This window comes from Otolemur garnettii, unplaced genomic scaffold, assembly GCF_000181295.1.
Source record: "Otolemur garnettii isolate 467f Iridium unplaced genomic scaffold, OtoGar3 scaffold00275, whole genome shotgun sequence".
NCBI lineage: Eukaryota > Metazoa > Chordata > Mammalia > Primates > Galagidae > Otolemur > Otolemur garnettii.
In genome coordinates this window covers 496729-511320 of record NW_003852670.1, presented here as the reverse complement: position 1 = coordinate 511320, position 14592 = coordinate 496729, and the positions used below count along the sequence as shown (strand labels likewise).

The window sequence follows — 14592 nt, the reverse complement described above, 5'->3', positions numbered from 1 at the left end:
ACAGGCACCCGCCACAACGCCCGGCCGTATTTTTGTTGCAGTCTGGCCGGGGTTAGGTTTGAACCCACCACCCTTGGTATATGGGGCTGGCACCCTACCCACCGAAGCACAGGTGCCACCCACATTTTGTTTTAATATTTTCCCACACATCTTAATTTCAGTACTTTCCCTCCATATATCTTTGTCTCAGTATTCTCTCCATCTGGTATCATCTAATGGTCAGTCTAGGGACAGCTGGTTTATCTTCCAGGCCCAGGAGTTAGTCAAGGAAGAGTTAGTGAGAACTTTCCCATCCATCTTGGGAGTGAACCAGACTTACCCCATGTTGTTGAGGGCTTGCAGCCCAGGAATTTGCCAGGAGTTAACTGGTATTTGTCTACTTTAGCCTAGGCCTAACAAGTCCATTTGCTCTAGGCTTTGGGGGTGTGGCTCTTGGCCAGTTTGGTCCTCAAATGTGGCTCAGAGTAAACCTCTAAATTATTTTACAGAGTTTGGCTTCTTTTCCATTGACAGAGATAAATACAAGGAAGGCTCATCCTACTGACTGAAAATGGGCAGTGAAGAAGAAAAGGGAGGAAGGGATGCCGTCCAGAGAGATTTATTTACAAAAACGCCTTCCACCCCCATGTAATGTTGCTGACTTTGTGTTTGGCTAGATGGGGTATTGTGATTTGGAGAATTAAGAATTTGGGGAATTGCTAATGGAAGATGTAAGGATGGTCAGTCTTTATAGTCAAATAATAAAGGAATTATTAACTCAAATAGTTTTTCAGTATAGACTAAAATCTCTGCCTCCTTTCTTTCTCTGCCTGGCCAACTTACTAGCAGCAACCCCTCCTCCACTTACCTTTTCACAAACCCAGCAGACAAAAAGAAAATGTAAATTCTATCTTTTTATATTTACCAGCTTACTCTTTCTCTCCTGTTCCTGTAGCCTCAAGGGTTCCTAAGTAGTCCTTAAACAATAGGGTGTGTATGTGTGTGCACAGGTACTGAGCCTTTAGCCTTAAATCTGCTAAAAATGACATCTAGTACAGACTCCATAACAGGATTAGAAACACCTGCAAAGACGAACCTTTTGCAGTTCATAAGCGTTATGATTGGGTTTTCATGTGCATGCGTGAGATGTGCAGCCCACAAATCTTGTTACAAGGTCCAAATGTCACCCGTCTGATGAGGGAGGAAGAAAGGAAGGAAAGAAGGACCTGCAAATACAGCTGCTTATCACCATCCTGTAAGTGGAAAAGCAGATGGACCACTTTTCACAACATCTGTGAATTTGGCCACAATTACATTTTTCCTCTTTGCCTCCCTTAAATATAGCTGCTCCTTGATCTCAGGGAGGGATACTTTTTGGGATGCCAGTGCCATCTCTGTCTCTCTTTTTCTCTACTCTGTCTCTCTCTGTTGATCCCTCCTGTATCACCCAGTATTACACTGAGAAAAGCCAATGCACTGAGACAATAGCAGGTGTCCTCAAACTACGGCCCATGGGCCACATGCAGCCCTCCTAGGACATTTATCCGGCCCGCTGGGTGTTTTTGACGCTGCTGCCTGTCCTGCTTAGCCGCTGACTCATCCTGGAGCTGGCAGTCTGGCCCTCCAACAGTCTGAGGGACAGTGAACTGGCCCCCTGTTTAAAAAGTTTGAGGACCCCTGCAATAGGGGTCAGAATGCTAAGCAGGGAGATGGGAGAAATCTCTCAAACCTGTCTTCCCCCAAATTGGGGAGATACGAGTTTTTAAAGAGTTTTAAACTTTGGTGGGTCTAGGTTCCTGTAGCTCAAGCAGCTAGGGCGTCAGCTGCATACACCAGAGCTGGTGGGTTGGAATCCAGCCTGGGGCCTGCCAAACAATAATGATAACTACAACCAAAAAAAAAAAAAAAAATAGCTGGGCATTGTGGTAGATGCCTATAGTCCCAGCTACTTGGGAGGCTGAGGCAAGAGAATCTCTTAAGCCCAAGAGTTTGAGGTTGCTGTGAGCTGTGACACCACAGTACTCTACCCAGGGCAACAGCTTGAGACTCAGGCTCAAAAAAAATGATAGTTTGGTGGGCATAGGATTAGGCACTCAGGGTCTAATTGGTTGGTTTCAGGGTAGAACCTTCAGGCCTGGTATGGGCCACTGTCTAGGAGGGTCAGTTACTGGAATGCAGGACCTTGGGTGGAGGATCCAAGACCAGTTAAGTCAGTTCCTTGGCTCAGGTGGGTCAGTTCCTGGAATGTAGGACCTGGATGCTATCTCAAAAACTATTCCGGAGTAAAGAAGTGAACTAGGCTCGGCGCCTGTGGCTCAAGTGGCTAAGGCGCCAGCCACATACACCTAAGGTGGTGGGTTTGAATCCAGCCCGGACCTACCAAACAACAATGACGGCTGCAATCAAAACATAGCCAGGCATTGTGGTGGGTGTCTGTGGTCCCAGCTACTTGGGAGGCTGAGGCAGGAGACTCGCTTGAGCCCAGGAGTTGGAGGTTGCTGTGAGCTGTGATGCCACGGCATTCTACCCAGGGGGATAGCTTGAGGCTCTGTCTCAAAAAAAAAAAAAAAAAAAAAGAAGTGACCTAAGGAAACAGTGATTATTATCAAAATGAGAGTCAGTGGCTGATTATTATCATTATTTTAGCTAAGTCTGCTCTTTCACAGAGTTCTGAGGGCCCTTTAGTTCTCATCTTGCAACCCTACATCAATTTGTAAGAGCAGTTTTACTTTCTCCTAAAAGATAAAATTAAAGCTATACTTTTATACCCTAGTTTAGGGGTCCTCAAACTTTTTAAACAGGGGGCCAGTTCACTGTCCCTCAGACTGTTGGAGGGCCAGACTGCTGACCCCAGGATGAGTCAGCGGCTAAGCAGGACAGGCAGCGGCAGCAAAAACACCCAGCAGGCTGGATAAATGTCCTAGGAGGGCCGCATGAGGCCCACGGGCTGTAGTTCGAGGGCGCCTGTCCTAATTCTTCTCTCACCTGCCACAGAGCACCTACTGAGCTTTCCACCATAACGGATAATGGAAGGCGGTCTCTGGAGACCTCACCAAGATCCAGTGGAGTAAAGTGGCCACAGCCCTCTCCTCTTCAGCCAATGTGGGCTTAACCAGCCTCGTGAACCTCAGTGCAGACGGGCAAAAAAGACAAGTCCCACCTGACCCTGCCCTTCATGCCTTATGCTGTTGGGGGAACAGAGGCACTCAAGAACAGGCACAGAGCTGGGGCAGTATAGAAGGGGCTACATTGGCTCTATAATAGGCCTAAAAATGTGAGGACCGTCATCCAGCAGGAGGAGGAAAGGACAGTCATTAATGCATGGAGTTCTTTTTCTTTTTCTTTCTTTTTTTTTTTTGAGACAGAGTCTTACTATGTTGCCCTCAGTAGAGTGCTGTGTCATCACAGCTCACGGTAACCTCAAACTCTTGAGTGATTCTCTCCCCTCAGCCTCCCAAGTAGCTGGGACTATAGGCACCTGCCACAATGCCTAGCTATTTTTCTTGTTGTAGTTGTCTTTGTTGTTTAGCAGACCAGGGCCAGGTTTGAATCTGCCAGCCCCAGTGTATGTGGCCGGCACCCTAACCATTGAGCAATGGACACCAAGCCGATGCATGGGTTTTTTTTTTTTTGTAGAGACAGAGTCTTATTTTATTGCCCTCAGTAGAGTGCCATGGAGTCACAGCTCACAGCAACCGCCAAGTCCTGGGCTTAGGTGATTCTCTTGCCTCAGCCTCACAAGTAGCTGGGACTACAGGCACCCGCCACAACACTCAGCCACTTTGTTGCAGTTTGGGCAGGGTTGAGTTTGAACCCACCACCCTCAGTATGTGGGCCAGGTTCCCTACCCACTGAGCCACAGGTGCACTCTAGATTTTCTTACTGTCTTTTTTTTTTTTGGAGACAGAGTCTCACTTTATCACCCTCAGTAGAGTGCTGTGGCGTCACAGCTCACAGCAACTTCCAGCTCTTGGGCTCAGGTGATTCTCTTGCCTCAGTCTCCCAAGCAGCTGGGACTACAAGTGCCCACCACAACGCCCAGCTATATTTTTGTTGCAGTTTGGCAGGGGCCAGGTCAGAACCCACCACCCTTGGTATATGGGGCCGGCACCCTACTCACAGAGCCACAGGCGCCTGCCTTCCTGCCTTCCTTCCTCACTTCCTCCCTCACACCTTCCCTCCCTCCCTCTCTCCCTTGCTCCCTCTCTCTCTTTTTCTCTTTCTTTCGACAGAGTCTCACTTTGTCACCCTCTGTAGAGTTATACACTGTTGTAGCTCACAGCAACCTCAAACTCTTGGGTTCAAGTGATTCTCTTGCCTCAGCCTCCCTGACAGCTGGGACTACAGGTGCCTACCACAATGCCCAGCTATTTTGTTGTGGTGGTGGTGGTTGTGGTTGTTGATGTGTTTATTTAGAAGGCCAGGGCCAGGTGAACCCACCAGCCCTAAAGAACATGGCTGGCGCCCTAACCACTGAGCTACAGACACCAAGCCCAATGCATGGATTTTCTTACTGAAAACTCAGCATTTGCCCTTGAGGCCGCATCACAAAAATGAAGACAAGGGCTTTGAGGAGGAAAAGGAAAAAGAGATTTATTAATCTGCCTGCAAATGAGGGGGATGGAGACGCCTGGCAAAATGCCATCATGCTGTACATAGGAAGAAATACAGAGCTTTCAAAGGGAGAACCCTCGGTTCTAGGCTATTAGGGTTCGACTACAGCTAATGATTCTAACATCCCATCTCTGCTGAAGACAAAGCTCTCACCTCTGCCCACCAGGGAGTCCCACCCAGACCTCTACCCACCTGGGCCTCCACCTGACAGTTCTGCTGCACCACCTCCAGGTGCACAAAAATTGCCCCTGCTCCTCCCAACTCCTGGTTTGAGGCTGGGATGCAAGTTTTAGTTCCCCAAAACAGTGGGGAAGGTTTTCAAGAGAACAATTCAGGCCCTTCCCTCTGTTACACATTTTCCACTTTCAATTTTACACTTCCATATCTATGGAAGCAGGGGAGAATACTCAATTACAATCTAGTGGATGTTGCCTGAGCACTGTGCTAGGCCTCTGGACATGCACTGATCAGTAGAGTAGTAACAGAAGTGAGGGCCTGAAAAAGAGCAGTATGTATTACAAATAGTCTCTTTAAACCCTCTCCCCTTTTTAAAATTTCAGGTTAATTTGAGGGTACAAAGAATTAGGTTACAATGTTTGCATTTGTTAAGTATAGTCCCTGTTGTAGTTGGGTCCCATCCCCAGCAGATAGCCCCAGTGAGCTATCTACCCCGACATTGTGGCCATTAAGCTCTCCCTCCCCTACTCTTTTTTGTGAATTAAAAGCTGCATTCCTGTCTGGGCCAGTAATCAGAGGGGCACAAGAGTTGTCTAGGCAGAGGGCTTGAGATCATCTTCATCTAGCCAACCAGGACCACCAACCATAGTTAAACAGCAATAGCCCCAAGCTGAAACTCCCCTTTAAAACTCTGTATTTAAAAAAATAAAATAAAAACTCTGTATTTCTGCTTAAAACGAGGACGTTGGTTCTTTAAGAGGAGAGTCTGCCATCCTTATTTTCCATTAAATTAACAAACCTCTCTTTTCTTTGCCTCAGATCACTTGCTCTCCTTGTTTGTGCAGCCCCCGGGGACAAGCGCTGAATTTTGGGTAAATAGAAGGGACTTGCTGGCAGCCCCATGAACAACTATCCGAGAAGCACAGAGGAAAATAATGGATTAATTAGCCCGCCGCTTTTCCCCCTAAACCTCCCAGTAATTGGGAGGTAACGCGTAGTCAATACTTTTTAATTGAAAAGAAAAGTCTCTGGGTGCGCCCATGAGAAGGGGAGGAGGGAAATGTGGACGTGGGGCGAGGAACCGGGTGTGGCCCTCCGAGGATAGGCAGGTGGGGGTGGGGGATGAAGCGGGTTTCGGCTGGCAGCGCAGGCGCCAGGGCTGGGCCTCATCCTGTGGAAACTGTGAGTCACCCACCGCCTGGCAAGCCCCACACTGGGGTCACGCGCGTGGACACGTGCCGGGGAAGGCGGGAGCTCAGTGTGCGAGAACCAGAGTCTCGGGGACCCGCGTTCTAACCCGGAGGGTGCTTCTCAGCCGTAGGGGAAGGAATTCTTAAAGGCTTGGGTGGGGGAGGTTGCGCGTGCTCGCGCGTGCCCATAAACAGCGCCGTTCCCGCCCCTGCAAGGCCCACGTGTACGGCCCCGTGCGCCGAGGCCCCGCCCAGAGGGCGGGGCTGCGCTCCACAAAGCGCCGGCGCTGCTCCGCCCGCAGGCTCGGGCCGGCGAGCTGGCGTGAGCGGTGGCAGATTGGCTCCTGCCGTTCCTTGTCGGATTCGCTTTAGCCCCCGAAATCTCCCGTCGCCTGAGATAGTCGGAGGCGGCGGCCCTGGCGCAGCTTGTTGGGAGAAATTCCCGAAGCCCCCGCCCTTGTAGCCCCTTGAACCCAGCCCAGAGCTGAGCTTTCTCGAGTAGAGCCAGGACTCTGAAGCCGGGGGAGCAGCGTCTGCTTAGGGTACCTAGATGGGGGGTGGGCTGCGGGTGTAGGAACTTTGGGATACGGGGGAGCCAGGTTCCTGAAACAGTTGGTCACTTGTTTCCGAATTACGGGGGCCGGCACTCGGGATATGGGAGCTCTGCTCGTGGCAGGGAAGGATTGGACCCAGCTTCCGAGGAGGCAAGAAGTGGACACAGCGTGGAACATGAATTTTAATATGAGGGCAGACCAAGGAGGCTTGCGGAACAGAGTTTTAGGCCAGGCCGAGCTGCATAGTCCCTTGCAGGGACGTCACTCTACCTCCCTCTTGTCATTTCATAAGGCCTAATTTTTTCCCAAAACCTGAGTAGGTGTCAGAGGCCTGCTTAACAGTCTTGTCGATGGTTTCCTGGGTGGAGCTGGTCAGCTGGTCCATGGCTGGGGAAGGAGAGGAGAGTTAGGGCAAGGCCTTAGGGGGAACCAGCTCCTCGTAGGGTTACTCCCATGCAGGGTTTGGCCTTATGTGGGGTCAGCGTGGCCTTGGTCTCTCCCGGGGAAACCTGCCTTGGGGCATTGTGGGCAGCGGGGCCGGCAGAGGAGAGGGTGTACTTGGGCCAAGGTTGGGGTGGGGATTGTGATGGAGCTGTCCACCCCCACCCCTCTAAACCCGCCAGACCTTTCTGTCCGGCGTCTGTGGCTTGATTCACCACTTGCTGAACTTTTGCTCCCGCTGTTGTCACTAGAAGAGAGAGATGTGGTCTTGAGCCTGTGTTGAGGCACCACTCACCATAGGGGTCCCACTAGAGAACTCCGTATATGTTCTCTAGTCTGTCCTATAAGGCCCAGGGGTGGATCAGTGAGGTGAAGTCCCTTACCCAGCTAGCTGAGGGGCATGAGCCTTTTCAGTGCCTCTGGAGAGTTCTTTATTTATAATGCGGGCCCCGCCCTTCTGGCTGGCTTCCCTTACCTTTTCCTAGGGTTGCAGCCGAGAAACTGTTGGCTGGAGGAAGGAAGGTGGGGCAGGGCCCTGCAGGGTATTGCCCAGGAAGACCCTCTAAGAACTCTGCTAGAAGCCTGGCCCTGAAGTCTGAAATCCCACCTTTCCTACATTTGGCCCTGGGGCCTCTACTTTTCCCGGATTCTCTCACCACCTCCTCCCTCCTGTGACTCGCCCTGGAGAACATAAAAGCAGTAAATGCCAATGCCTCTTTGGATAGGCAGCTCAAGGCATTAATTAGGAGACAAGCTAGAAAGGTGAAACTTCAAGATCAGGCCATCTTTTCTGGAATAGAATTTCTACCTGTGGTGAATGTTTTCCAGGGGCTCAGGTGGGTCAGCCTATGGGGTGGGCTGACGGGTGGCTCCAGCGTGCAGAGACCTAACCCATCCTGGCTGCCAGTTTGCAAAGGGCCTACCTTGCCTAGAGCCCATTCCAGAGAGATGGCTAGGCAGGTCCTGGGTGAGCTTACAGAAGCCCCTGGGGGCCTTGTCTGACAGAACCCATCAGAAAGCTACAGAGAAAGAAGCCTTAGCACCTAGCTCACAGATGGGGAAAGTGAAGCCTAGAAGGCAGGGTCCTGTAGACAGAGGCTTCCTTGGTAGCAGCTTAGTCTCACCAGGAGAACTGTGGGCTTTCCTGGGAGCACTGGTGAAGGAGGGGCTGGTAGGAGTTGTCTCTTGACTAGGATTAGGCAGGATTGAGAGCTGAAGAACCAAAGAGCCCAGGGCGAGTTGCTGGAAAACCAAGGGTCTCCTCGCATCCCCGTACCCCCAGCCGCCAGCTGTGTAGCCTCTGGAATAAGGAGAGCGCTGCAGGTGGTGAAACTAAGGCTGGGACCTGCCCTGCAGAGTGAGGACTTAAAGGAAATGATTATTTTCAGGGTAAGGAGACTAAAAAAGCTCATTGGGGTCTGGAGCAGCCTCCACATCCCATCCAGTCCTGTAGTAGAGACCCTGAGGTGCAGAGGTCGGCAGCGCGCTCTTTCCGTGGACCTTCATCCTCACTTAAGGGCGGAGCTGGAGCCCCTCCCTGCCCACACCACCACCTTTGAAGGGCTCAGGCTTCTCGAGCTCTGCAGTTCTCCCACCTCCCCTGGAGCAGCCCTCTGCTGCCCGCCCCACATCTCAGGGGAGAGCCCCCTGAGCCTTCCGCGGGCTGCGCAGACCCACGGCTTCTGCCCCTCCCTTATACCCCAAGTGGGGCGCTATCCTCACCCGCTTCCTGGGCCGTCTCCTCCACCTGTTGCTTCAGATCCTGCAAGCCCTTGCTGGCCATGCCTTCAGGTGGTCTGAGGGTTGTCTAGAGTAGTCGCAGCAATGTTGGATCCTTCCCAGAGTAGCGGCCGTGAGCCAGCTCTGCTTTTTAAGGTGCCCCAGGGCCCGCCCGCTCTGCGGAGGGGAGGGGGTACTGGGCGGTTCCAGCAGACAAACTAGGGGAGTGACTGGGCCCTGCTCCAGGCTCAGCCCTCCGGAGAGCACATCCTGGCCTCAGGCTGGCCGCAGTGGAAAGAGGAACTGAGGACTGCAGTGGGCCTGGGTTAGGGGTTCAGAGAGGAGGACCTGGGGCAGGAGAGGGGCACATGTACTTTCTCCCACCTAGTCCTCCAGAGCCTTAAGTCTCTGAACCTGAGTATCCCCCATTGGTGACCTGAGAGGTCAGCGCCAGGTTGGGAGCTCAGGGCTAGAGTTGACATAACAGTAGCTGCCTTTTATTGAGCATTTCTCTTGTGTCAGATGCTACCCTAAAGCTCTACAATCTCTTGTATAATTTTTACAACCACCTCATGAAATGGATGTTTTTATTAATAGCATCATTTTGTAGGCAGAAACTGAAGCAGAGAGAGGGCCAGTTACTTTTCCCCCAAACTCAAATCCATGTAGCTGGGCTGTGAATTCTGAGGCCCTGGCAACAGCTGGATGCATAATCTCTTAACACCCAGCTGGGACGCTGCAGAATGGCATCTGCCCGTTAGCCCCTGGAACCCAATGCACGCAGACAGGGGAGGATCAGGTAAATCCTTCCTCCCAGAAAGCAAGACACCTGCTCTGGCCTTTGGACCATGGAGAGGGGGTGTGTGTCTTCGAGCGTCTGGCCTAAGCAAGAAGATTGCCATCGGTCACCAAAAGCCCAACAAGTTGGGCAGGAAGCACAGCTCAGGGCAGGAATGTATCCTGGTCTTCTCCTGGGACTGGGAGGAAGGGAAACGCTAGGGCTAAGGGACAACCTGAATGCAAGAGGAGGAGAGTTAGGAACTTGGGCTTGAGTAGAGGAGTCAGGGATCCCAGAACAGCAAAACAACCCATGAGGCATAACCTCCTGGCACATAAGAGGAATACTTTGGGCCCCAGCCTGCCTGCTGCTATCCCATTTCTCTTTTTCGCACCTCCTTGGCCTTCAGAGGCTGCTTCACATCCTCTTTGCCTCTCAGCGTCTAACTTTTCCTCTCCGGTGTGTTTCTTGCTGGAGTCTCCTCTACTGTGGAGCTCTGGGAAGCTCCTGCCACCCAGGGCTGCCCCGCTAGCCTGTTCCTGATTCTAGTGGTGGAGAGTGAGCCCCCAGTGTGGGGAATCTGGAAGCACGCACATCTATACACACACACACACACACACACACACACACACACACACAGGTTAACCCTGAGCAAGAGCAGGAGGCAGGCAGTGAGATTAGGTGGAGCATGGGAGGGAGCAGGGACAGCCTGCTAGAATTAACTGACCCTCTCCCTACTACAGGGAAAGCCTGTGCAATGGCCTGCCCAGGCCCCTCCCCACCAGGACCAGGGCCTGGCCCTGCCCTGGGTGCAAAGGCACTGTGGGAGCCACCTGCTCCCTGCCAGGGGCACTTCAGAGAGCCCAACCCAGCCCCTACTGCAGACCTGCCAGCTCTCCTCAAATGATACAGGCTGTCCCTGTAGCAAGGAAGGCCTTTGACTGCTCTGGTTTATCACACTGGCTGCTGATGCTATTTGGAACCAGGCCCAGTGGGGGATGAGCAAGACAGAAAGGCCGCAGCCTCAGTGCAGAGGACAGCCAATCCTTAGGAGGCCAAGGTAGAGACAGCTTAGGGTGGCCCTGGAGTTACATTTCTTGGCTTCAGATGCCCCTAGGGCAACTCTCCAGCTCTCTGACCTTCATAACAGAATCTCCCCCAGAGTGTTTTTATAAAGATTAAATGGGGCTGAAGGGGTCTAACAGTAAGCAAAGGACCTTGCAAGAGGTGGTGGAGCTCTGGGGGCTCCTCAGACAAGGAGAGGCTAAGGAGAGAGGGCATTTTGGTGGTCCCCCTTATTTATAGTTTTGCTTTTCAGGATTTCAGTTACTCTCTGTTGGGGCTCAGAAACGAATACTCCAAAAGTATAGCTCTTTGCCACATTGAACTGAAAAAGCCTCAAGATCTCCCTAACCATCTCCTCTCCCTCCATTTCTCAATCCTTTGTCTCCTCCAAAGCACAGGATGGATGATGGAGTTCCCTGTAGTTCCCTTGTCTGCCTAAAGTCTAGACCTGTCAAAGAAGAAAACAAGCACCTTTGGTCCCTTCCCTGAGTTTTCCTGAACTGAACCCATATAGAGGAAGACAGCGAAGTCTGTCAACACACCTGTACAGACTGCTCACAAACTGTTGTCTTCTCTTCAGACTTGGTTCAGGCCACTATATGTCCTTCAAGTCCATTGAATTCCCCTAAAAATCATGTACCATTCCCCTAAAATAATCCACACTTCCCTGTCCCCCTTTCCCCTAAAAAGTGTATAGAACCATATGTACCCCACTGTGCGGTAGGCAGCACGTGCATGCTAATAGATTTGTATGCCATTTCTCTTGTTAGGCCACCTTTTGTTGAGGTGATTTTTCACCAAAACTTCAGAGGGCAAAGGGAAGTTTTCCCTTGGCCCCTACACCAAAGTCAACCAAGATCACACATAGTAAATGGAAAATTCCAGAAATAAGCAATTCCTAAGTTTGCAATAACTTTTGTTACAATATATTATAATTGTTCTAGTTTATTATTATTGATTTCTTATTGTGCCTGATTTATAAATTAAACCTTATCATAGATATGTATGTGTAGGAGAAAATACGCCATATATGGGCTTCGGGACTATCCATGGTTTCAGGCAGCTGTGGAATGTTTTGGATGGATAAGAGGGAAATATTGGATTCCTACAGGGATGTCAGACTCTGTCTCACAGGGTCCAGAGCATATGACAGGGGGTTTAAAGACAAAAGGGACTGCAGGGGACCATGAGGAGCGGGAGTGGCTTCTTAGAAGAGGCAGACCTGGATGTTTGTCATTTGAGTTCAGCCATAGGCCCAGTGTATATCGCAGGGAGGAGAGGGCAGCTGGACACTTCTAGGCTCCTTTAGCAGAGGTAGAGGGAACCTGGTGAAAGCTGTCCCAGTGGCCGGGTCTGGGTACCCTCTCTACCACCCTTAGTCACCTGAGCTGGTCTTGCTCCTCCTTGCTTTCTCTCACAGCCCAAAGAACTCTCAGGCACACCCAGGCCCCAGGTGGCCTCCACCTAGGGCATGCACAGGCCTGCTGATATGCATGTATCTGGGCTGGGGAGCAGGAACACCCCTGATGGCCCTGAGCGGCTTCACTCTAGCTCTGGCAAGGTTCGTGGAGCATAGGACCAGCACCCCCTTCTCCTTTCTGCCTCCTAACTGGATGCCCAGGACAGCCAACCAGGGTACAGCACAGCTTAGCTGTGGTTGGCAGAGCTCCCAGTCCCCTAGGCCGCCTTGACCCCTGCTCTCCACTTCAGAGGCTGGCTGGGCAGATGGTGTAGACAGACAGGGCAATGTCTGGAGTCACATGTGTCTCGAGCTCTAGCCTGGACACCCTGTACTGGAAGTCTGGGGCAAGTCACTTAGATGCTCTAAGCCTAAACTGTCTGGTTGTCAAAGGGGAGTGTGGGGTCCCCAAGAAACCTAGCTTTCTGTTCAGCTAACTCTTTTTTTTGAGAGAGCCTCAAGCTGTCCCCCTGGGTAGAGTGCCATGGCATCATAGCTCACAGCAACCTCCAACTCCTGGGCTCAAGCGAGTCTCCTGCCTCTGCCTCCCAAGTAGCTGGGACCACAGGCGCCCGCCACAACGCCCAGCTATTTTTTGGTTGCAGCCATCATTGTTCTTTGGCGGGTCCAGGCTGGATTCGAATCTGCCATCTTAGGTGTATGTGTCTGGCGCCTTAGCCACTTGAGCCACAGGCGTCGAGCCTGTTCAGCCAACTCTTAACAAGACTGCTGGGCATGATGCAGACAAGTCCTTCATGTAGGACACTGACCTGCCCCATCCTTGCCTTGTTTTGAAACCTTGGGTGGGGGGGGGACCTGCCTGGAACTTGTGAAGTCCCATTGACTGTAGCAGAGCAGGAAGGTTACCTGGGTGGCTTTGGAGCAAAGCTACCTGGGCTTATGCCCAGTCCCATGCTTCTGAGCAAAAGTGGGATCATATCAAATCCTGCCTGATAGACTTGTTCTAAAGATTAAATAAAGTAAAGAGCTCTGAATGTGACCGAAGGCTGCCTGGGAGGAACTCAGCAAATGTTAATTTTTATTTTTTCCTTTCTCAAGACAGGACTTATTCTTTTTTTTTTTTTTTTTGCAGTTTTTGTCTGGGACTGGGTTAGAACCCACCACCTCTAGCATATGGGGCCAGCAGCCTACTCCTTGAGCCACAGATGCTGCCCAACGGGGCTTATTCTTATGTATCTCAGTTGTTGTGGTTTTCTTTCTTTCTTTCTTTTGAGACAGATCCTCAAGCTGTCACCTGGGTAGAGTGCTGTGGCATCACAGCTTACAGCAACCTCCAACTTCAGGGCACAAGCGATTCTCCTGCCTCCACCTCCCAAGCAGCTGGGACTACAGGCACCTGCCACAATGCCCGGCTATTTTTTGGTTGCAACCATCGGTGTTTGGCGGGCCTAGGCTGAATTTGAACCAGCCAGCTCAGGTGTATGTGGCTGGCGCCCTAGCTGCTTGAGCCACAGGTGCTGCCAGGTTTTCTTTCTTTTTTTCTTTTTATTTTTTTGAGACAGAGTCTCAAGCTATTGCCTTGGGTAGAGTGCTGTGGCATCTCAGCTCATAGGAACCTCAAACTCTTCAAGCCATCCTCTTGCCTCATTTTTTTCTATTTTTAGTAGAGACAGGGTCTCGCTTTTCGCTCAGGCTGGTCTTGAAGTCACGAGCTCAAGCAATCCACCCACCTCTGACTTCCAGAGTGCTAGGATTACAGGAGTGAGCCACTGAGCCCAGCCCCAGCTGTTGTGGTTTTCTTTTAGAGACAGACTCTTAATTTATCACTCTCAGTAGGTGCTATGGCATCACAGCTCACAGCAACCTCCAACTCTTGGGCTCAGGCCATTCTCTTGCCTCAGCCTCCCGAGTAGCTGGGACTACAGGCACCCACCATAACACCTGGCTATTTTTTTTGTTTTGCAGTTTGGCCAGGGCTGGGTTTGAACCAGCCACCCTCAGTATATGGCGCCAGCACCCTACTCACTGAGCCACAGGTGCCACCCAGCTGTTGTGGTTTTCAATGACACCTCACAGGCTTCTGGGTTTAGGAAGGGCAAATGCAGCTCTCATTTCCAGGCTGGAGGTTGAGGCTGGGTGGGACCGGGCAGGAGGTGCCCCAGGGCCCCCTGGGGAGGGTGCTCCTCATCTTCACTATGGGTGCAGACTCTTTGAAAGTTCCCATCTGCTCTAGGGAGGGTGTCAGGTGACCCTGTTCCCTGCAGGACACTAGAGCTGTGGATGTACACTGAAGGAAGGCATAGGAGCCTGTCCTCACCCCTTGCTGACAGTGGGCTCCTGAGAGACAGAGTGGGTGGGCAGGGACCACCTAGGAGTGAACTAAGGCCAGTCCTCATCTAAGGTCTGGAGAAGCTTAGTCCACAGTCCAGGGCTGTGGACTCCATGTTAAAGTCAATGGGTAAGTTGGGGCAAGGGGTGTTCCTGAAGGCAGTGCCTGTTCTCAGGTGTTCCAGAAGTGCCCAATGTGTCCCTGCAGGGTACCTGATCCCATGAACAGGCTGAACCAGTTCAAGTTCCTGGGAGGGCCCAAGGGATCCTTGCATGAACTATGAAGCACAGAGAAGAAACATGGCCAGGAGTGGGGCTCAAGTTTTA

At 51.6% G+C, this 14592-nt stretch overlaps 1 protein-coding gene and 1 non-coding gene across 2 annotated transcripts; one reads left to right on the top strand and one right to left on the bottom strand.

Moving 5' to 3' along the window:
- Nucleotides 1–1072: 1072 nt before the first annotated feature.
- On the top strand, nt 1073–1176 carry LOC111722542. Its single transcript, XR_002771323.1, has one exon. It is a non-coding gene; the product is annotated as a small nucleolar RNA U13 (small nucleolar RNA).
- A 5507-nt stretch (nt 1177–6683) lies between these two features.
- Nucleotides 6684–8815, bottom strand: ADIRF (adipogenesis regulatory factor). Its single transcript, XM_003803018.3, has 3 exons — nt 8678–8815; nt 7140–7202; nt 6684–6901 (listed from the first exon to the last, which is right to left on the bottom strand). Exons 1-3 carry the CDS (start codon nt 8736–8738, stop codon nt 6795–6797), a joined length of 231 nt encoding a protein of 76 aa, XP_003803066.1. The 5' UTR covers nt 8739–8815; the 3' UTR covers nt 6684–6794.
- Nucleotides 8816–14592: the final 5777 nt, after the last annotated feature.

Coding starts and splice junctions, on each gene's coding strand:
- ADIRF (XM_003803018.3), bottom strand. CDS start 8,738: ATGGCCAGCAAGGGCTTGCAGGATCTGAAGCAACAGGTGGAGGAGACG. Junction 7,203..8,677: donor GGAGACGGCCCAGGAAGCGG/GTGAGGATAGCG, acceptor TCTCTCTTCTAG/TGACAACAGCGGGAGCAAAA. Junction 6,902..7,139: donor CACAGACGCCGGACAGAAAG/GTCTGGCGGGTT, acceptor CTCCTTCCCCAG/CCATGGACCAGCTGACCAGC.